Source organism: Equus asinus, chromosome 4 (assembly GCF_041296235.1).
Source record: "Equus asinus isolate D_3611 breed Donkey chromosome 4, EquAss-T2T_v2, whole genome shotgun sequence".
NCBI lineage: Eukaryota > Metazoa > Chordata > Mammalia > Perissodactyla > Equidae > Equus > Equus asinus.
In genome coordinates, this window is record NC_091793.1 from 50571456 (window position 1) to 50594873 (window position 23418).

General features: G+C 36.8%; 1 protein-coding gene across 1 annotated transcript in view; it reads right to left on the minus strand.

Annotated features, from left to right (window-relative positions):
- OTOGL (otogelin like) overlaps positions 1-23418 on the minus strand; it is a 205822-nt gene that overhangs the window by 37964 nt on the left and 144440 nt on the right. The window contains exons 32-40 of the mRNA XM_070507248.1: positions 21601-21717; positions 20560-20716; positions 19941-19967; positions 15302-15469; positions 13302-13580; positions 11208-11325; positions 6682-6761; positions 6333-6374; positions 2634-2707 (exon numbers count right to left, since the gene is read on the minus strand). Of these exons, the coding sequence (XP_070363349.1) occupies positions 2634-2707; positions 6333-6374; positions 6682-6761; positions 11208-11325; positions 13302-13580; positions 15302-15469; positions 19941-19967; positions 20560-20716; positions 21601-21717 (1062 nt within the window). The remainder of the gene's footprint in view (positions 1-2633; positions 2708-6332; positions 6375-6681; positions 6762-11207; positions 11326-13301; positions 13581-15301; positions 15470-19940; positions 19968-20559; positions 20717-21600; positions 21718-23418) is intronic.

The window sequence follows — 23418 nt, forward strand, 5'->3', positions numbered from 1 at the left end:
GGAAGTTTGTACCTTTTGGCTACCTCCCTTCACTTTCATCTCCCCCTACCACCCACCTCTGGTAACCGCAAATTTTCTCTCTTTTTCTATGTGTTTGGTTGTTTTATGGTTTGTTTTTTAGGTTCTACATAAAAGTGAGATTATACAGTACTTATCTTTCTCTGTCTGACATTTCATTTAGTATAATGTCCTCAAGTTTCATCCATGTTATTGCAAATGGCAAGATTTACTCATTTTTTATGGCCAAATAATTATCCATTGTGTGTGTATATACATATATGTCTTTATCCATTCATCTGTCGATGGACACCTAGGTTGTTGGATTCTGTGCTCTCTACCCCTGAACTATGCTGCACCTCAAGGGATGGAGGCAGAAAAATTAACATGAATTTAGCAGCTATTATATGCCATGCACTGATGAAGTAGCTTATTTCGTTTACTTCTCCTTAAATTTTGGGGCTCAGTTTCTATCATCTCAATGCTAGATGTGATTTAAAAAAAAACAAAGTGAAGGAAGGTTAAATAATTTTCTAAATGGTGAGACTATTAAGCAAGCACTTAGGAATTTAAGAGCCAAAGATAGGCAAATAATCAAGGTCAGTTTTCCAAAAGTTTCAGTGTAAAAGTTGCATCAACTGTCAGGTATCGATGTTGCTTTCCGTTTAACCAGAAAAATGAAAATAACTGAAGAAAACTAGAGCCCCTATAACAACATCTAAACCACCTAAAGGAATCTATACCTTCCACCCTACTGAAATGATCTTCAACAAGGTCACCGACGAACACTACATCACTAAATCCAGTGATCAAGTATAAGACCTCCCCTTACCTGACCTACTAATATACTCACTACAGCGTATTACTCCATCTTCCTTAAAGTCTTTTCTTTCCTTGCCTTCCAGATGACTCGCGATCTCCTGTTTTCTCCTATTTCACTGATTAACATCCTCTGCAAGTTCGTCTCTGTTTCTCAGTCTATTACAGTTGTAGTGGCCTCCTCTCTTTTCCGTCTGCACTCCTTGTGCGATCTCATCCAGCCTCATCACACTAAATACCACTTATGCACTGAGAATTCCCAAAACTTCCTCTTAGCTTGGCCTTTTCCCTAAACTCTATTTATGTCCACCAGATCTGTATATCCACAGCTTTTTGATGTCTAAGAGGAATCACAATCTTTACAGGGCAAAACCGAACTCTTGGTTATACCCACCCCAGACCCTCACTTCCCACAATTTCCCATCCTGCTTAATGCCAACTTTATCCTTCAGTCACTCAAGACAAAGTCTTAGAATCCTTGATGCCTCTCTTTCACTCACACTCCAATCTAATCCTTCAGCAAATTCTACGACCTCTACCTTCGAAATATATCCAGAATTCAGGCATTTCTCACCATCTCCACCGCTATCACCTGGTCCAGGCCACCCTCCTCTCGCCTAAATTCCTACAATAGCCTCCTAACTAGTTCTATTGTCTCTTTACACCTACTCTCAACACAGCAGCTAAAATGATCCTGAAACAAATCAGACCACATAATTCTTCTGCTCAAAAATATCCCTTTTCCACCTGTGTCATTTAGAATAAAATCCACAGCCTTTACAATCATCCACAAGGCCTTACATGATCTATTTCCCACAGTTTTATTCCTTCCTTACTTAATGGCCTCCTTATTATTCTTTTAAGATGTTAGGGACCTTCTCACCTCAGGGCCTTTGCACTTGCTGCTCCCTCTGCATGAAACCCTGTTGCCCTGGTTCTCTGCATCATTCTCTCTCAATGTCTTCAGATCTTTTGCTCTAAAGTCAATTTATCAGTGAGGATTTTCTAATCATCTCCTTGAAAATAGTTTTATTTTTCTTCTGAGCATCAAACTCTAGCATTTTATATAACTTAGTAATTTATTTTGCTTATTGGCTGTCATACAACCTTCACTAGAAAATAAACTCCATAAAGGCAGGAATTTTTGCCTGCTTTTATATTATTTTATCCATGGTATCTGAATAGTTTCCAGCCAGAAATGGTACTAAATAAATATTGACTAAATAAATAATCAGTTTCTCAGAACAAATGGCAAATTTGGAGTAAAGAGATATCTGCTCAAGTCTCAGCCAAGAAAATTACTAACTCAGGGGTTCAAAGACCTTACCTTTTTCACTTACCAATGTATCTTTGTCATCCTCAGAGTGCCTAGCATATAGTAGCTGCTTAATAAATATTTTTGAATGCTTGACTTATAGAGAATCACAGGTTGGATAATTTTTTATTATAAATAATTATTACTAAAGAATGACACAATTATTATTATTAAATTAATTATTTTATTAAATTAATAATCAAATTAATAAGTTGAATTATGCTTCATTATTATCATATTTTATTATTATTAAAGAATCACACTTAAGACTTCATTTGTATTTGTTTTTCTTAGTGTGACCAGAATCTAATTAATAGGAAATATCTGAATCAGTTAAGAAAATACAACTGTTAAAATGTCATGCTTATTTCTTAATATCTTTTGGCAAAGAAGGACTAGAAAGCATACAAAAGTAAGTTTAATAGCATTTGGATAGTGATACGGAAACTTGAACAAACACTATAAGGAAATGACAAAAGCTGAAGAGATGACCCAGTCATACCTCACATTCCACACCTGTTGTCGGTGTGAGCATGTCAAGCACCGTGAAGTCTGATGGGGTGGTCACTTCTGGACCTGTTAGAAGCGAAGACGTCCTTTCCATTAGCGGAATGGTATCTGTCATGTATGGAATTCACATGTGGTAGGAACCATGCTAAGAAATTTTATATGGATTATTTCACTTAATCCTTTCAAAAACCCTGTGAAGTAGATAATATACTATTGTCATTTTACAGATAAGCAGACTAAGGTGTAGAGGGGTAAGCTGGTAAGCATCGGAGGCAGAATTTGAATTCAGGAATTCTGATTCCAGAGCACTGGCTTTTAATCACCATTCTATAAACATCTTCATTATCTTGATGGTGTCAACACAATTGTTTCGACAATTGTTATGACAAATGATATCACTAAAGATTGCTCAGGACTTACAAATTTTGTTGCACTTTTTAAATAAGTAGTGAGGCTGATTCATTTCCCTTGATGAATCTCTAGAATATGCTCCTTTTAAGCAGACTAGACGGTGCTGCAGACGAGGTGGAGACCCCAGTTGGTGGATGTGGTGAAGGAGTGATCCACGGAAAGGGAAAATTCAACTGGTAAACACATTTGTAAGGCACCTTCCAGCTTTTTGTTAGTGCTAAAAGTATCTCTAAAATATCCAAAGTCTGAAGGACTCAAGAAGAGGCAAAATGAACGCCTGAAACTCTGTCTAGCTGTAATTGCAGTATCCATCATTGATACTGTTTAGGAATGACTGTCTTAGTTTCTGGTTGCTTCTGTAACAAATTAATACAATTTAGTGGCTTTAACCATCACTAAATTGTTATCTTGTGGTTTAGGGAGTCAGAAATCCTAAAACCAAGCAGGGCTGCTTCCTTCTGGATGCTCTACAGGAGAATCTGTTTCCTTGATTTTTCCAACTCGAATACTTTGGCTCATGGTCCTTCCTCTGTCTTCAAAGCCACAGCATAACATCTTCAACTCTCTCTCTCTTTCTCTCTCTCTGTTTATTCTGCGGTCATGTCACCTTCTCTGACTCTGACCCTCTTCTCTCTTATAAGGACCCTTGTTGTTACACTGAGCCCACATGGATAATCCAGGACAATTTCTCCACCTTATCATCCTCATTTCTGCAAAGTCCCTTTAGCATGTAAGTTCCCATATTCACAAATTCTGGGGATTAAGATGTGGACATCTTTGGAGGGAGACATTATTCAACCTACCGCAATGACATAAGAGAAAACTTTTACTTTTTTAGTTAAATAAATTCTATAAATAACCTTTTGTACTTATCTTATAGTTTCTAACTTACAGAATAAAGTAGAACAAAAATGCCCATTCCTTGGTCCTATGAGCAGTGTTCATGATATATTAGATACTGCATCTTCTAGAGAATATGATATTTTTATGGACTTAAATATCTTCATTCCAATCATCATAAATGTTTAAGCAAAGAAAAAGGAGACAAAGTTCTAGCCCAAAACAAGCACAGAGTCATGGAAAATTCTGACCACTGGGAGCTAAAGTGGTCTTAGCAGAAAAGGAGTACATTGTTTTCTCAAAATTGTCAAAAGGTTATAAGCATTGTGTGGGTGCAGAATTGTAACAGTCAAGCTGTTTTTATAACTATAACTTTGTAGTAAGTTTTGAAATTAGAAAGAGTGAGTCCTACAACTTTGTTCTTCTTTTTCAAGATTGTTTTGGCTATTCCAGCTTCCTCGCATTTCCATATGAATTTAGGGTCAATTTGTCAATTTCTGCCAGGAAGTAACTGGGATTTTGATAGGGATTGCATTAAATCTATAAATCAATTTGAGAATATTGTCACCTTAGCAATATTAACTCTGCCATGAACATGGGATGTCTTTCCATTTATTTTGATCTTTTTAATTCTTTCAATCATATTTTGTAGTTTTCATTGTATAAGCCCTATGCTTCTTTTGCTAAATATACTCCCAAAGATTTTATTCTTTTTTGATGCTATGGTAAATGGAATTGCTTTCTTCATTTCAATTTTAGATTGTTCATTGTTAGTAAATAGAAACACGATTGATTTTTGTACATTGGTCTTATATCGTGCAACTTTACTGATTTATTATTTGCTTATTTATTAGTGCTAACAGGTTTGAGTGGCATCCTTAGAATGATCTATAGACAACAGCACGTCATCTACAAATAAAAATTGCTTTACTTTCAGGGTAGTTTTCTTATTCCCGAGGGTCATGAAGTATAATCCATATTCCTTACATTTAGACTGTGGTGGTTTCAATAGTTTCAGATGTTTGAAATATATATTGAATATTGATTTGAGGGGATATCAGAGAATTCAAAGTAGACAGCAGCACTTAGAATTAACAGTCTATGCCCTAGATGTTAGGGTGTGCAGTGTTATTCAGGGAAAGGACCTCTAACCACTCCCAAAATATGCTTTAAACTGTTTTAAATTCACTGATGCCTAAAATTTCACAGCTGTAGAGTAATTCCTCATCTCTGCAAGGGTAACAACAATACCTCTCTCCTAGAGTTCTTATAAGGATAAAATGTATGTAGAGTGCTTAGCCCAATGCCTGGCATATAGTAAGTACTCCACAAATGGTAGCTAATAAGCGTGGTGGTAACAGTGATGGTTGTAGCGAGGCTATTTATTTTGATGATGTCTCAGGACTCATTAAAATCCTTCAATGATTCACCATTGCCTTCAGAATAAAAATCCAAGTTTCTTACCATGGACCCTTTGTGATCTGGCCTTTGATAATCTCTTCCACTCCATCTCTTCATGCAATTCCCTTCACACTACATGCCCGAGATGCACTGACCTGCTTGAAGTCCTTCTGTGTGACACATTCTTACTCAGTTCCAGGCTTTTGCACGTGCTTCCCCTTCTGGCTGGAAAACACTTCCTCCATCTCCCAGGCTACCCAACTCCTACCCTCTGTTCCCCATCTGAGATCACTTCCAAAATAAGCATAAGCCCTTCCTGTTCGCTGCCTGTGCTTGTCCCTATTGTAATATCACAATAGCCTATGGACTATCAGCTGTTTTAGGGTTGGGGCTATAACTTGCTCACCATTCTCCCTTCCTCTCCCTAATGGCAGGACAGGGCATAGCAGAGTTGACACACAATTAAAGCTTGTCAAATAAATTAAAGAATAAAAATCTGAACTTTTCTAAATTATAATCTCTGGAGAAATCATACATTAAGTTTTCCAAGCCTTGCTGCGAGTGGATTTATTAAATCCTTTCCTGAGGCAAGTTTCACAGTGAGGGAGGGAAGCGGGGTCATGAGCCCAGATGCCTACTACAGAAGCTGGAGCAGAACCCAGGAAGCAGGAGGGAAGCTCTCAGAGGATGACTTCATTTGTGTTAACACTCTTTAAAGTCAACTTAATCACTGTGAAAATTTAAGCAAGATTCAGTAAAGCCTAAATTCTAGGAGAAAATGTGAGAGGAGTTGTCATTATTTATACCAATTAAAATGGATAAAGGGGTGGACCAAATGCAGAAGCCATTCAGAAACTGTAGCTTGCTGAGCTGGTGAAGAGCTGCTTATGAAACCAAAGCAACTGCTGGGTTCTCTAGTAGATGGGATGGTACCAATACCAGCAGCTGCTACAAGTGTGCCAAGACTTAAATTACATAATGCTAATTTTAGTGACTAAAATTGTAACAATTCCTGTAAACATGGGTAGAGATGGCTTACCTGGTGGCACTACTGCTGGCTCTGTAGGAATCAGAGGTATGCCTACAAAGAAACACAGATACTCTCCCTTAATTTGTTTGCTTACAGTGACGCCCACATAGTTCACACAGGGATCTTCAGCTTCGAGGAAAATGTTTTGGGAAAGAGAATGAAGGAGGAATGTTAGAGGGAAGATTTACATGGTTTAGAAAGGAATTAGGAACCAAAAACTATGAAAAGGATGTTAAAGAAGAATCTCACGAAAGTTTATTATCTGTCTACAACTTCCATTTATAACCACTTGTCGTCAGAGAGAAAAAAATATTTGAGTTCCTCTTTTCAGAATAAATTAAATAAGATTCACACTTACAGTCTCCTGGATAAACACATTTGAGGGTGACTTCATCAAAGATCATATTTTTGGGGCAGTAAGGCAAGCATCCTTCAACCCTTCACATGAAAAAAAAATCAAAGTGAAAAAAGCTTAAAATAGAAAAGATACACTGCATTTAATACATGCAACTAAGATATATTTTTCCTAAAATTCTTCTCTTCTCCTTGTTAAGCACTAAGGAATGCTCCACTTACTACACTCCATTATGTGAACTCATTTTATGAAATCACAAGCTAGTGGATGATAAAAGGATATCATACATGATTAAGGCAGAATTTGAACTCAGAAAATTCAAATCATACACTTATGTTTGGGACACACTAAGCTCATGTTCAATAAACGAGTAGACATGTAGCAGAATCATTTAGTGTGGTTTTCATCTATAGTCATTGTACTGTTACTTCCCACTCCTGTGCTTCCCCACACTCAAGAAGGTAGACAAGCTCTTTGAATATCCTTGCCTTAAGGATGTTGGTGGAATAAAAACAGAATCTTCAGTGGCTCTCTCTGCCTATTGTTAAGGCCCAAAGTCACTGAAAACACATGAGGACCCTCAGGGTGGCAGAGATGGAGGCGGGACATGGTTTGTCTTTGACAACAAGGCGGGAGGAGTAGAGGCTGTAGTTCCTAAGAGCATCAGGACCTGTGCCCAAATTTGTGGCAGTGTCCCGGGAGAAGATGGCTGTTTACAAGCCTAAGGAGACCAGATTTCAAGCCCCAAGCCATCTGGTCTTTGTAAGGATATCCAGTTCTTGTGTGTGGCACAGAGGCAAAGCAAGAGTTCCAAATTTCAAGAAGTCATAGGCTTGGGTATCATGGGCCAAAGACAGGAGGGACCATCCTGAATGTTTTTCCCTTAAGGGTATTAAAGCCAAGATAATAACTGAGATTACACCTTTCTTCTTGTCCAATTGGTGCTCAGAGTCCAATTTATTCTTATTCAAAGGAAATAAATGTAATCCTTCATGTACAACCAATTATTAGACTCATACATACTAGAGAGAGTTGATGCACCATTCTCAACAATTTATGCGTTGTTATAAAAAGGCTTGCTTATCTGCCTCTCAAATACCCTAGTCAGCTATAAGAATATTTTTAATATTTTAAAACATTTCCAGGAGCTGGCCCCTTGGCCGAGTTGCTTAGTTCACGTGCTCTGTTTCAGTTGCCTGGGGTTTGCTGGTTCGGATCCTGGGCACGGACCTATGCACTGTTTATCAAGCCATGCTGTGGCAGCATCCCACATAGAAGAACTAGAATGACCTACAACTAGGAGATACAGCTGTATACTGGGGCTTTTGGAAGGGAAAAAAAAAAAGAGGAATATTGGCAACAGATGTTCACTCAGGGCCAATCTTCCTCACCAAAAAAAAACAAAAACAATGATGACAACAAAAAACAATTCCAGTTGCCTCATCTGTAAAGCAAGAATTTGGACTAAAAATATTCAAGGCCTCTTTCCAATACAGGATGGAAAGGAACTTGACACTAGAGTAAGTGTTGCCACCAGAGGCCGCTTGTTCATGGAAGGGCATCCAGACACTTTAAAAACCAAGAAAAGCTAATTTCCCTTTTAACATGAAACCCACTTAGTCACCTCTTGTATACTAACGATCTTTTTAAACATAAACAGCTCAGCCTATGTGACCAATTCTTTATTTCATAAAATGAACTTGAACCATAAAACTCTAACCAGTATATGATATTCCTGTTCTACTCTAAACTCTCAGGCAAAAAAGAGAAACTAGAGTTACTAGATTGCTGAAAAGACTAGGGCCAGTTGATTACCGTTAAGTTAAATAAACATCATTTTTATGAAGAATCATTAACTCAATTATTTGCAATTGTTTCATGTAAGTCAAAAGCACAGCCATCCTCTTAAAATATTTTCCAAAATCAGTAACTTATTCCCTTAAAATGACTCCATGGTCGCACATAGCAGGTTCCTGTTTATTTTGTCATACTGTTGGTAATCTACTCGACTTCTGACTGGCAAAACGGACGCAGAACGGTTCTTGTGATAGGTATAATATACAATAGGAATAACTCTATTTACATATGGGCTCTACAGCACGCTAGTTGGCATCTTTTCTCATAAAAGTTCTCATTTCCACTAGATATTTTTATTTTTAACACTTGCTATGTGCCAGAAACTGCAATCGTCTAGAACGAGGGTGGTGGTTCTGTTGGGGACTTGGAGGAGGGGTACAGGGCTTTGTTAAAGCCCCAGCTCAGTACTTGAGTGTCCCCTCAGGGCTTCAAGTATGAGGAGGAGCAATAATTAGGCGCCTGGGTGCAGGAGACGGGGAGAAGTAGAAAGGAGATAGTGATGAAGGCAGAGATGAAAAACAGCTTGGCGGGGTGAAATTCCATCCTGACGCTCTTCTCTGTGTCCTGACCATACCAAAAAGGAAACTTCGGGACAGCTACACACCAAACAATGGAGGCATTGAGAATCTGGATTCAACCACCTCCAAGACTGAGTACGCCACAGGAAGTAATAAACTAGCCAAATGCCACTTCAAAATATAACTCCATTTCCTCCCCAGCGCCGGGGCCAGTCATGCTCTCTGCTCTTCCTTCCTTCCTTTCCTTTCCTGCTCCTCACTAATGGGCCCAGTTTTTTCCCCCACTCCTAACGGCTACGTGAGGGAAAGGAGATAGGTGTGTGAGTGTGAGGGGTGCAAGTGAATGGTGAAGATATTTCCTTTCCAGAAAGAATCGGTTGTTCTTATTTTCAAGAAAATAAACAGAAATATCATTTCCTTCTCTCTGCTCCCACAGCACTTGTTACCCACCAGGGTGTAGTAGCTCAAACCCTGGCTCTGCCTACAAACTGTGTGACCTGGGGCAAACTGTGTAATGTCTCTGTGCCTCGGTTGATTTTCTCCTCTGAAATGGGAATAATGAGATTACCTATTCTATAGTCATGCTGTGAATACATAAACGTGGTAATGGTTGTTGTTATTCCTCTAGTCCTCTTTCCGCTGTATTGGCACTGTCTGCTTTTGTTTCTGTCTTCTTCCTAAAGACGCGGAGCTCCCTGAAAGAGGGGCTGCATCTCATTCGTTCACACTCCCAAGACCGTCTGTAATGCCAGTGTTTGTCGTAGAATAGAAGCTCATAAACGCCTAAAGTAAAATGACTCTTAAAAATATTCCCTCCTACTAATGTTCCATTCCTCTCCTCTTACAGCAAAACTCCTTTAAAAACAAAAAAAAAGCTGTTTACATTCTCTGCTTCATTTTGCCTCTTCTCATTCTCCAGATTGCCAAATTCAGTGAACATTTTTCAGTTTCAAATTTAAAATGCTCAAAACCAAACTCCTGACTTGTCCTCCAGACGGCTCCTCCCAACGTCGTCCTTACCCCCGTCAGCGGTAACTCAGCCCTTCCATTAAACTGAGTCGTTTGAATTTGCTTATATTTGACCAATTTTGACCACAAAAGTGGCAGTTTCATAGGGTCCTGAAACCTACAAATTGCTGAGACTCAAACTGGGGTCCTGAACTTCTCTTTCTCTCACAATTGATATTAAATCCATCAGCAGCCCGAGTGCAAAATATACCCCGAATCTGTTCACTTCTAACCTCCAGGGCTAGCAACCTCCTCAATCAATTCTCCTTCGTGTCTTATCTGTATTACCAACCAGTTCTGCCCTTGTGTTTCCCCTCCCCAACACTCAATACAAGAGCCAAAGTAAACTTTTTAAAACATAAGTCAGATCGTGTCGCTCTTGTGCTGAAAATACACCAGGACATTACTCAGAGAAAAAGACAAAGTCCTCACAATGGGCTACAAGGCCCCATATGATTTGCATACCACTATGATTCTCTAGTCTCATCTCCCACCTCTCTCAGTTTTGTTCACTTTGCTCCAAATACCTGGCCTTATTTATCCTCAAATACATTCCTACCCCAGGACCTTTGCACTGTTCTCAGATTGAAAGGCTCTTTCCCCAGATATCCAGTGGCCAGTTCCCTCCCTTCCTTCAGCTCTCTGAGCAGATGCCAGCTTGTCAGCATGTTTTTCCCTAACCAGCCTATATTAATTAGCAAACACACACACGGTTGTCTCCCCCAAGATGGTCTCCCCCATCTTCCTTTATTTTTCTCCATAATACATATCACCATCTAACAATATATTGCATTATATATTTACATTTTTATTTTATTCTCTGCCTCAATGCACCAAGATGTAAGCTACCTAAGGCCAGATAACTTCATCTGTTTTGTTCAGTACTATGTCCCTGGCAGCTAGAAGAATTCCTGGCACATAGCACATATAGCAGACTCTCAGTAACTACTGCTTGAATAAAATGAAATAAATTCATGAATGAGTATATGTGTGTGTGTGTGTGTGTATATATATATATACACATATATACACACATATATCAGATACAAATTATTCTTGAGAATGTTTTTTAATCTAAAAACATTCACTGAGGGCCAAATCTGCTAATGCTGGAATTTGCCAATTGAATAGTTAAACATGACTTACGGTGGAAGAAATTTACACGCTAGTGCTTCAGGGTCACTACACGTTTTAAAACAGGGAGTGGCACAAGGTTCATATCTCCATTCACACATCCTCCTGTAAGGCACTATTGCCTGGATTTCTGGGGAAAAAAATAAAGTTTAGATTATGTATATTTTTAATGTACAGCTTGAAAAATAGTGATTTACGATAGTAACTCTTCTAAAGTTTGACTCCTCTTTGACCATAATGCGTTGGGAAAGACAGGGCTGGTAAAAAAAAAAAAAAATGCCCTGTAATTGCTTTGTGATCAAAGCATTTCACGCTCAGGTTGAATATCTAAATGTTAGTCTATATTCCAAATATTTAAAAAAGCAAAGTGTTGGAGGAGGCAAAGGAAAATTCTCAATCTTCCTTTCTTTCTGTGTAGTGGGCTCTCATTGATCTGCATATCATAATAACACCAAACACCTGTTTGGAATTTTATATTTTGCAAAGTAATGTTTTGTCCGTTATTCTATTTTATCCTTGCAACAACCCTGTTGAGTAGATATTGTTTCCATTTTACAAATGAAGAACTTGAGGCTCAGAGAAGCAAGCGGCTTGCCGAGTTCAAGCAATTAGGAAAATGGCAAGCCCAAAGACATGTTTCCTGACATCAAACCTAGAGACAACACTCCATCTTTGTTCTTCTCAGAGAACTTAGCATATTGCCTTGTAGAAGGTAAGTATTTTTTTATGACAAAAAAATAAATGAATGGATTTTAATAATACATGTTTGCCGTTATCCAACCTCCCTTGACTGAAGATTTTTCTCCTTCAAACTCTGCTCATACCCTCCCCTTCTCACATCACAGATCAGTCCTCCTGCTGCAGTCCAAAACTATCTCTGAGGAGGAGAGCTCCATATGGGAGAACATTCAGGGGAAAGGTTATGTTTCTTGCAATCTGGATACAGAATTCAGTTCCAAGGTATGGGAAGGAAAATAAGACTTTCTGGAAGGTCTCTATGCATCTAAATAGTAGAATAAGTGCTAGTCCTGGGTTACTGGGATCATGAGTTCTGGGAGAAGATTAGTTCTAAGACTAGAGTAGACCCCTAGAGTTTCCAGATTTAGGAAGCCCGCAAAGATAAGCTTCTGAGACTCTGATGATGCCATTGACTGCAGTTGTTCAAAGCTCAGGTGGGGCCAGTAGGTCTGGTGCTAATGGAGCAGATTTCTAGATTGTAGGGGAAACAGAGGCTTGTGAAGTTCAACTCTGAAGGAAATTCAAGTAAAATTATCACATCTCTCTATAGAATGTTGTATAGACATGTCATTGACTCTTTTCTCATGAATATAGGAACCCTATTCAATAGACAAAAATTTGTGGCTCAATTTGAATTCTCTAAAATCCAGACTCTCTTGATTTATAGAAATTTATCCACAACAAAAAAGGCAAGTGACTAGCTCTCTTAGACTGATTTAGAGAGTTGGTTAGAATGAAACAATTTTTTTGGAGACCAAGGCAGATATCAAACTCCTAGGTTTTGAAAATAAAGCATAACTTTTACACACTGGATGAGGATCCTCTCTGAAATTCAGAAAATTCAATAGCTGTAGAACTATAAGGGTCCCTAGAAATAAGAACAGGCTTCTACTGAACCAGGGAAATCTAGAAGTCTGTGGAACCGGACACCCTACTATTCAAAAGACAGAGATAAATATGTTGTCTTTATCATTAAGAATCAGGTTACTGAGAAGTTGTCTTCTAGGAAACAAAAAGTACATGGAAACACTAGACACCCATGAGACATGGGTGAGCTCCAGTTCCAGAGTCCAGAAAGCACTGAGAGTAACAACTGGGGCAACAATTAAACATAACATTATTTAAGGCTGTTCTAAGCATTTTACCAATTAATTTATGTAACTCAATATCCTATAAAGTAGGTATTATTCTCTCATTTTACAGATGCGTAAACTGAAGGACAGAGAGGTTAAGAAACTCACTCAAGGAGTGTCATACAACTCTATCCACTTATACTCCATTAAGAATGACTTAAAAGTCAAAACCTGATAAATATTCTGCCATTATGTAAATTATCTATTCTCCTTTTGAATTATCTATTCAGCATACCTTCTATGCTGAAGCTACTTGAACGTTTAAATTCTTCAGAATCATCATATTTTGATGCTTTGATACTAGAATCTGTGAGTATGATGAAAAATCCTTTCTTGCTATATAGCTCAAATGCACTGTAACCAGGAATCCAGAGGCCCTGATGGTGGAAAAATGTGGCTCTCTGATGAAAGGCTGAATTTGCTTTCCACAGTTCCAGACTCAGAGTGTCATCATCATGGACATAGAGAAAGTAGTTTGGCCTTTCAGCAGATTCCAAGGAAACAAGTGCCAGTGCTGTAAAAGATAGAGCAGAGTGTTTGACAACCCCTGGGTTCTCTGGAGAAAGCAGATCGTCAACAGTGGGATTATAAAACTCATTTATAAAGTTGACAAAAATAGACCTGAGCAATTGCCATACATAATTAACACCAATCTCAACAATTTCAGAAATGAATTATAAGATTTCAAAGAAAAGGAAGTATTTTAATGAAATGAATAAGTGACAGCTCCAAAAAAAAATCAGTCTTTGATGAGTTCTATTTTTTAAATAATGTATCATGTCCTTGGGGAAAAAAAGAGATATCAACTTAGGACCCCAGAACGTATACTTTCATACAAGTAATTGAATGATGAATTGGATATATATTTGTACTTGTAGGCTTTAACATTTTCAAAGGCATGCAATCTACAAATGGCTAAGCCAGATGATAGAAAACAATAAGAGAATAGAGAAACAGATCAATTTAGGCATGGCACTGCATTTCAATATCACTGGGTTCTCAATGAGCAAATGATCTTGCAAGTGATTTTAGTGCATTAAGAAAAGACTATTTGCTCAACACAGTTGTCTATTCCCCAATAGATGATCAAATGGCTAACAAACAACTACAGAATTTAAGAAGTGTTATCCTTTTTTGTGATGTGCTTTAAATGTTTCCCTTATGTTTGTAAATCCCATGGTATAAAAATTTTTTAATTGAGATTTTTGGATTTAATTTCTTCGGCCTTAATTTCTTTAGGTCTTAGTTTCTTTAAATCCACTAGAATTTTTCTATTAAATGTATTAATTATTGTAAATCATACAATGAAGAACTCTCTCAAATCCAATATATTATTCCAAAGGCATTTATTGTGTCCTAAACTTGCAAGTCCCTCTGCTGACCACTGGAAGATGCAAATAAGAATAAAAGAAATCTTTATAAGAGAAAAAATATATAACACATAAATTAGAACTTCTGTGTGCAATAGGTGTTTTCACAGATTGAAAAGAACTAAAGGAGCTCTCTTTACAAGAAAGAAGCAATTTATTCTAACTAGAGAATCAGGAGATTTCTCAGAATAAGCGAAAGTTAAGTTGGATTCATTCATTCCAGAAATATTTCCTAAGCTTATACAACACACCATGCGTGGTTCTAAGGAGGGCTAGTAGAGTAACTCTGTAGCCTGAGCATATCAGATCAGAAGAGGACAACCACCACCAGTCAGAGCAGGTGCCAAGTGGATATGATCACTATAGATCTGCAGGTGCAAACCAGTAAGCATGGGCCAGACACCAGGAGAGACAAGGCCACAGAAGGATAACAGTCTCAACAACTGTCTAGACTCTGATTTATGCTCTTCATGTTTGACTTCTTTGATGTCAAATCACAGTTTTTTTTTTACTTTAATCTGGTGTTAAATTCCTTCAAATGTTAGCTATCAGTGGACTATTTTTCAAAAATTTCAAATTAAGTTCTGTGATTAATGCTGCGAAAATTTAAGCTGTGCTTTATTTGGGACCAAAAACTCAATCAAACAATGACAATTCTAACATCCATATGCCAATAGATACACAAAGAAATGATTTCATATACAAAAGAGATAGGAGGTACCAGTGTCTCACTTTATATCCTTTAGGGCCCCTAGAAAAATGCCATAAACATATTAGATCCCAAATTAATATTTAGTGGATGAATAAACGAAAAAAAGGTAAATGGAAAACTAAATTCTTATTTTCCATTGGAAATTATACTTACATGATGCTTTCTCTTTGAAAAGACCTGGAGTGATCATAAAACTAAAAAATAAATTGCCATGAATACTACTTCTTGGCAAAGAGAAAACGCTTTTACTGCTTATATTGGCCCCCAGAACAAGGCCACTCTGCCCATAACTTGCCAGCATGTAGGGTCCTTCTCCAAGCCCTATTTAAATACAAATAAGAGAATTATACATTGGCATAGGATTTTACATTTCAAGTTGTCATTTCAATGGAATGAATTTTAATAACAAAAGATACTTCAAAGATTATTGAACATTTAAACATTTGTCACTAGTAAAATAACTGAACTGTTTAAAAAATAATAATTATAATGATTTAGAATATATACATTATTTAAATTATGTAATTTAGAATATACATATATATATATACACACTCACATACAAATGCGTATATGTACATGTAACTCAGTGCCAGAGATGAGGTTGATTTAAGCTTTATGGACCTCATGTTTTCTCACCTAGATGAAAGAGTTTTTCTAACTAACCTTCTACTCTAATATTTCAAGATTCTACTTTCCTTTAGCAAACATAAATTTAACTCTATCAACGGGCAGATATTTTGACAGTCTTCTAAAAACCTTCTCTCCCTAGTAGGTTGTGTTACATGAAAACAGAATTCACAGACATGATATACAACATTCTACTGTTCTGGGAATTATTGAATTTCACCAGAGAGGCACATTTGTAAAAAAGAAAATAAGCTGAAGCGCAACAGAAATCGAAGATCTTTTTACTAACTCTGTCATTGTCCATGCTCTTAAATCGTTGCATACAAGGTAGGAAATATTTACTATAGTAAAATAGAACCAAACCTGAAATTCAATCAGAATAATTTTTCTGCAAACTTCATCTTATAAAGAGAAGTATATAAATTATAAACAAGTTGACTAATAGTAAAAAATTTTTATGAGTTAGATTTCATGATAATAAGGTCAGTTTACTTTCAACCCTATCTCTCTGCCATTTAATGTTCTTAATATAACAGAAATACTACAAACTTTGAAGTTTCTTCTAAATCATCAAAATTGTTACATAAGTATCAGCTGTAGACTTTTTACAGGTACATGTATATTTTTATGTTGTAAGTTATGTAAAATGCTAATATACATGTAGTAGTTGATATCATAAAAGATTAATCTGGTTGTTTTCAGTGAATTTCACTTCTCTTCTTTTCTTTAATTTTATCTCAAGGACAATTTTCCTTTCCCAGTCTACTTTTAACACAGAGGGAAATAAAAGTTCAAAGAAATCCAAGGAGTAGGTTTTTTCCCTTTCAGGATGAAGACACACCCTGAGAGAAAGGGAGAAGATTATTTGACTAAAGGGTCAAAAGCCTTTCAAGTAGAAAGGAGAACGAGAACCAAAATTTCCATCATGAGGCCCAGGAGAAGAGGCAGAGACTCATAGGATAAGTTATCTTGCAGTGTTGTCTCTTCTACTGACTCATCAGCTGGGACACCTCATTAGTGAACAGCTAGAGGCACTTCAAAGGAATGAGGAAAAGAGCTTTATCAGGGTCTTGGACACCTTGAGTAGAGATGGACACTTGAAAGAATTTTGCCCCTACACCAACAGGGAACTGAGCAGACACAGCGGGGAATTTCTCTATGAGCCAGGCAGCAGTGAGGTCCCCAACGCTGTTACAAATGTACACAACACACAGTGTTTCCCCATGAGCCCAAATCTACAACCACCAAAGAAAACTGTATCATTAGTCTCCACCACCTACTGCCTTGTCTTCTAGGAAAGACAAAAGGAACAAAGACTTCCAAAATGCAATTTACTTCAATTTATAAATATATCGATTTGTTTAAATATATAAATAAGTAGATAAATATGTAAATCATCATGAGATACAATTCAAAATGAAGAAGACATATATAAACTACAACTTGGAGGTTTGAAATGCCCTCACAAATATTCAGCATTAGAATAGGAGAAAGGAAACAGGCACCTAAACAGAATCTTCTCTCCCTACTGCACAAGCCCCTACTGCAGCAACCCTGAGACAATTGTTGTCTGAGAAATCCAATGGTATAAAAATCGAAAGCTTCTGAATTGACTCCCAGTTGATTGATATCTTGCGTCTGGATTACTTTCATGCATTTTCACCAGCAATTGACAGACAAAAGTCATTGACTTTATCATTAATTTTCTGCGGGAATAAGTATAATTTGACCATCTGCTAAAAGCAATCATTTCCTGCAGTGGTTGTTTAAACGCAGCATTAAGCATGTCCTACCTAATAAAATCACTCTGAACTTAAAACTTGCACAAGAATCCTTAGCAGGATATTGAAGTCTTTACTCACCTATGGCAATAACAATAAACTCTTTATATTTTTAGCAAATGTCGTAAAATGAATATGAAGACAATACATACAGTCTCTGTATTAAGGATTATTGAGATAATTTGTACTGTTACCTCTAAATTCTCCAACTCGTTTTTAATTTTCCTCCTACAGAATCACAATTATTTATGTCTGCATTAGTTTTAAATAATAAGTATTTCAATAACAGCGTCCAGTATGTAGTAAATAAAAGGAGAAATACGTCAGCTATGAATATCCAAAGAAGACTAGGTAAATTTACAATAGCTGTGAAATTATTTGGGATGAAAACAATTAAGAATAATAATTTAAAATAATTTTCTTTTCATTACTACTACCAACAATTTCCACAGTTCTATATTCTCTTTCAATCATCTACCTTCATTACATTATTTTTACAAACTCGTACTCTCCTTGGCAGATTGATGCTTTTCCGTATTACTGTGATTATAGGAAGTACATTCCCCGTCACTCCTCTGAGTCTATCAGTGCTTCCGGAAGGCCACGTGCCCTGTGTCCATCCTCTGAATATGACCAATGCAGTGTTACAAATGGAACTAGAAGAACTGGTTGGAAGACTCGTGTAACACATTAGAGACAAGAACCATAGCTAGAAGTGCACCAGACTTGTTGACAGAAAGGAAAATGCACTAAGTAGCAAGAGGTAGAAATTGAATATTCACAGAAAATTCTGCTTCTGGAAGGGACTGCAGAAGGAACACTGGAAAAGACAAGGCACAGATGGAGATTTTCACAGCAGAACTGTGTGAGGCAGGAATTCTTAAGTGAAGGAGTTATTCGAGCATTTTCTCAAATTGATGTCTGTGTGTGTTGTGTGGAGCACATGATAAAGATGTGTGGTGATCCTTCTTGGACCAGGATGTGCTAACCACACACTAGGCAGTGTAGCATAGAGTCAGGCCCCTTGATTCTGAACTCAGATTGTTTACGAAGTCCAGTTTACGACATTTAGGCTAGGTGACTTTGGCCAAGTTATTTTCTCCCTCTGTGCTTCAGTTTCCTCTTCTGTAAAGTGTTAATAACACTTATCGTAGTGGCATTTTTTGAAGCTTAAATTATATGGTATAAGTAAAGTAAGTAATATAATAAAAGTTATTGTTATTATTACTGTTATTAACATTAGGCAATCAGTCTCATTTTAAGCATGGAATTCAAAGGATTGATGTGGACTGTGTTTGGGTGTGTGTGTGAGTGTGTTTAAAACCCTAAGAAGGAAATATTTTTGGTTTAGATTTTCTTTAACTATCACAGAATGTTTTTAATGTTGAATTTTTTCCCCCATCAAACTTCCATAAATGTAATAAAACAACCGAAAACTCAAATGTCCATTTTCTTGTTAACTCATCATCTCTATTTCTCTAAAATTTTCTGGCCTTCTTTGGACATTTATAGCAAGCAGATTTCTCCCTGGCTCAATAAATTACCAAACATGCCTTGGGTGGGTTGCTTGGGTCTTTTTCAATGGCTCAGCTTTCCTATAACTATTACTCTAACTTGTCCATCATGGGTCCAGAGCTTGTCCAGTCACTGGCACTGGTCACCTTCCTGGATCATCATACCTGTCTGAAATTAGGTCTAAGTGGCTATGCCTTCCTCATTAAACAGGTTTGATGAAAAGGAGGCTCCAATTCTGCTGACTCTTGGCATTTTCACCGAGGATATAACCTCTGTCTTTTACATCTAGGCCTTAATTTTAGGCAGCACCTCCTCTTACACTTCTCATTGCAAATTTGGATGCTTGATGGGGCTAGGAGATTTCCATTACCATTACTAAAAAGATAAGCTCTCATTCCGACAGTATTTAAGTAATTATTTTTGCCTACAGAGAGAGGCAAATAAATTCTTTATATTATTATCATCACATTTATAATTTGTTTCTTTGATTTCTAAAAAGTAATAAAAGTTTTCATAACGTCTATATTTACATATAATGGTAAAAGTTATGCATTTGGTGTATCTTTCATCCTTTTTACCTAAAAAATTAGGTAACTTTACTCATTCATTCATTCATTTCATTCAAAAATTATTGAGGGACTCAGGTGCTGAGAACTTAGTTACACGTTCTTTTATTTTGCAGGGAATAAATTTTAATGCAAATACTTCGAAATTTAGACATATTTTAGCACGCAAAGGCTTTCATTTAGCTATATACCAAATTATGGACTAGTCATACTTTGTTCCCAGCAAAGTTGTTCAAAAACTTTCAATCTGAAGATACATTTAATAAAATACTATAGTGATAGTTTTTAAATGCCACATACCTTCATTGTAATATTCACAATCAAGTGCTAAAAGAAAAAAAAGAAATATTAAACTATATAATACTCTGACCACTTACCTAAATGTGTGTGATAAGGTCACATGTTTATCAATGACAGAGTGTAAGAACGCAGAGTGACATCATTATTTGGGAACTTCCTTTGAGCAAAGACAATTCTTTAAGAGTGTTGTGTTGTAACTAATGAAATTTCATAAGATCAATTTATAGGTATGACAACTGGAAGTGTTACAATCATAAGCTTCTCTTCAGATGACTTACCGTCTACACAAGTAAATGAAAAGTTTAAAGAGTTAAATCTGAAACCAAATTCAAAATGATGTTTTTAAAAATATGTTTCCTATAGTCAGGACAGTGAAACTTCACAGCCATAAGAAGAATGGAGTCATAAACAATTTCTCTGAGGATGGTTATCTTAAATTTTTCTTTTTACAAATCCTTTAGCTATACTACAATTTATCTCCATTGTGAAGAATATAAAATTTAGTCATCTTAAGAAAAGTCTATTTCCAAGAGTCCCATGGTGCTAGTTCTATGATAAGACAATTAATATAGATCTTCTTATAAGGTTGCCACCTATGATGGTCTAAGTGGGTACTCACAACAGATAGTAGATGACCTCCAGTGAACTGATACCCCTTCCTGACAGCACTTGTATGCATACGCTGCTACGTTCGTGCATAAACATTCACAATCCCCACCAAGATTACAGTTGCATGTGTCTTCATGGCAATTTTTGGCAAAAGAAGTAACATCAATCTGAAAATGAAGTGAAAGATGAAACAGTTTTGGTAAGTACTAGCTATAATTGATTAAAATTCAACCTTCTAAAAGAAAACTAACTGATAAGAGTTTCAACACTTGAAATTATCAGCTTAACACTGCCACCTAGAAAATTCTCAATATCTTCACCCTCTATATTGCTCAAAGGAGAAAGGAATTGATTAAGCCAATGTAAGCTCAAAGAGCTAGCAAAACATGTAAGGGTATTTACAAACCAATACAATTTCAGGATCTGCAATATAACAGATTAATATTTTGTAGATGTTCATTGTTTCCTTATTGGTATATTCACACAGAATTAAAGGAATGTTGTTACCAATTGTACTTTTACTTGATTTTTATGAATATCAAACTATTTTCTAAACTTCTATTGAGACCTAAAAGTTTTCTGTTAGAAAGGCATTTAGAAATTTAAATTTCTAAATAAATCACATCCCATCATGTGATGGGCTTCTAAACCCATTTTAACTGTGCCATTAGTAATACTTTTAAATTAAATTTTGGGTTGAGGAGAAGAATGCCTATTTGGCAATATTATCTGGAGAAAAACATTTACAACTTTGGTCAATCATTTATGGCTTTGATGATGTATGTAAAAATGCTTCATACACTAAAACAGATTATTACAAATATTCTGTACAAACGTATGTTGTTAAATAAGATGGATGAGGAAGAAAGTAAATCAACTAAATTCATCACTTCTACAGAAAAACAAACTACCAACTTTGTCCTCCTACCAATGGTTAGGCAGTACACCTGAAAAGCCAATGGCCAACTCAATTATTTGTCCTGTTCATCTCAATATTATAGATGCAGCAGTACCCACATGAATTTGGAAGTTTATTAAAGTATTCATTTACCACATTGTGGCAAGGAGCAAAAACATCACTGTACAAGATGGAGCACTCCTTCTTGGCATAAGGAAACTTGTTTTGATGTGCTTCACAGGGTTTAAATGATTCACTTGGGCTTTCACACTGTTGAGAAGATTAAGGGAGAAAAGAAAGTTTTCAAAGGAGTGATTTCTGAAGCTGAACCCAGAGTAACCTATCCTAACTTCGTCCATCACAGTCGCATCTAACATATTCTGCTTCTTTTAGACAGACTATACCTAAAGCACCTGCATTCAGCCAACTCAATGTTAATAGCATACATTACTTTTGAAAACAAGTAAACATACAATTAAAATCATGCAATATTAGAGAGAGAGAGCAGAGGTCAATAATTTTTAAGTTGTCTTAAATGTAGCATTTACGTGACTAAAAAACAAATTACATGAACAAACGATTTTCTTTCCTTTAATTTTCACCTCTTTCATTTCTTCACAAGCCATCCATTGAGGAGTTGTACATAGTCATGTGTCTACAGGCTCACCTCCCATACACTCAGCAATTTGCTCTCTGCCTCTTCTAATTCACCTCCCTGAAACCGCCCTGGCAGGGTCATCATGAGCTCTTCATTACTAAATATAAAAGCAGCTTGTCCAGTCTTCATCTCACTGGACCTTTCGCTACCTTTGATTCTGTTTGTTACTTTGCCCCTCTTAGACATCTCTCTCATTTGTTTTCAGTAGCACCATTTTCTGCTGGGTTTCCTCCTAATTTGTTGGCTGCCCTTCCCCATTCTCCTTCCCCCTCTCTTCTTTGCAAAGCTTGATCCTCAAACCTCTGTTTTTCTCGTTCTATACACTTCTCACGGCTTCAACAGCCTGAATATACTAGTCACTGCCAAATCCATATTTCCAGCCCAGGTCTCTTTCCTGAATCTCAAAACTGGACATTTCCACATAAACATCTCTTTCACTTCTCTGTCAACACATTCTACCCTGTACTTATCTCTACACCGTTGTCCTGTCCCCACTGTCCCCCACCCTGCCTTTGCCCTGCCTCAGGGAAGAGCACCAGCATCTACCCAATAAGCCAGGAAGGTAAGAGACTTTCTTGAATTCTCCAGATCCATCCTTCCTAACACAACCTTTCAACAGATGCTGATGATTTTAATCTTTTATGTCTCTCAAATTCATATAGTTTCCTAAGTCTCCACAGACCTAACATTGCCAGCTGGATTATAAGAGCCTCCTAACTAGCATAGGGGTTTAAGTCCAGATCCTGGCACTCCCACCTTGCAGCTCCATACTTTGCACTCCTGCCGTTCCCTATTTCAAAGAATCCCCCACCACCATATTGAACTTCTTGAAATTCCCATTAGGCACCATCCTACTCTAGTCTTCCTGACACCTTCTCAAGGCTGCTCGCTCCTTCCTTGCTATACTCTTTCCCATCATCTTCACTTTTCAAGCTCAATGGCACCTTCTTCAGGAACCTTCCTTTGACCATTATTAACTCCACATTGTGCTCACCTCTATCAAAGCCCCTATCTCATAATTTCCTTGTTAATTTTTCTACTTTATCTACTAACCTAGACTCTACATTCCTTAGCGACAAAGGCTGCATTTTAATCGTATTGTGTGTTCATATAACCTGGAAAACACTAAGTGCTAAATAAAACTTACTGAACAAAAAAATTTTATATTCGGATTTGTCCATGACACGGTATAAGAAAACATTTTTTAGTGAGTTTAAAATTCTTTAATTAGTCTAAATATTTAAGTATTATTATAAATTAACTTTTACTTAATTCATTTAAAAAGAGGCAAGTTTTTCTTCAAAAACTTCTAA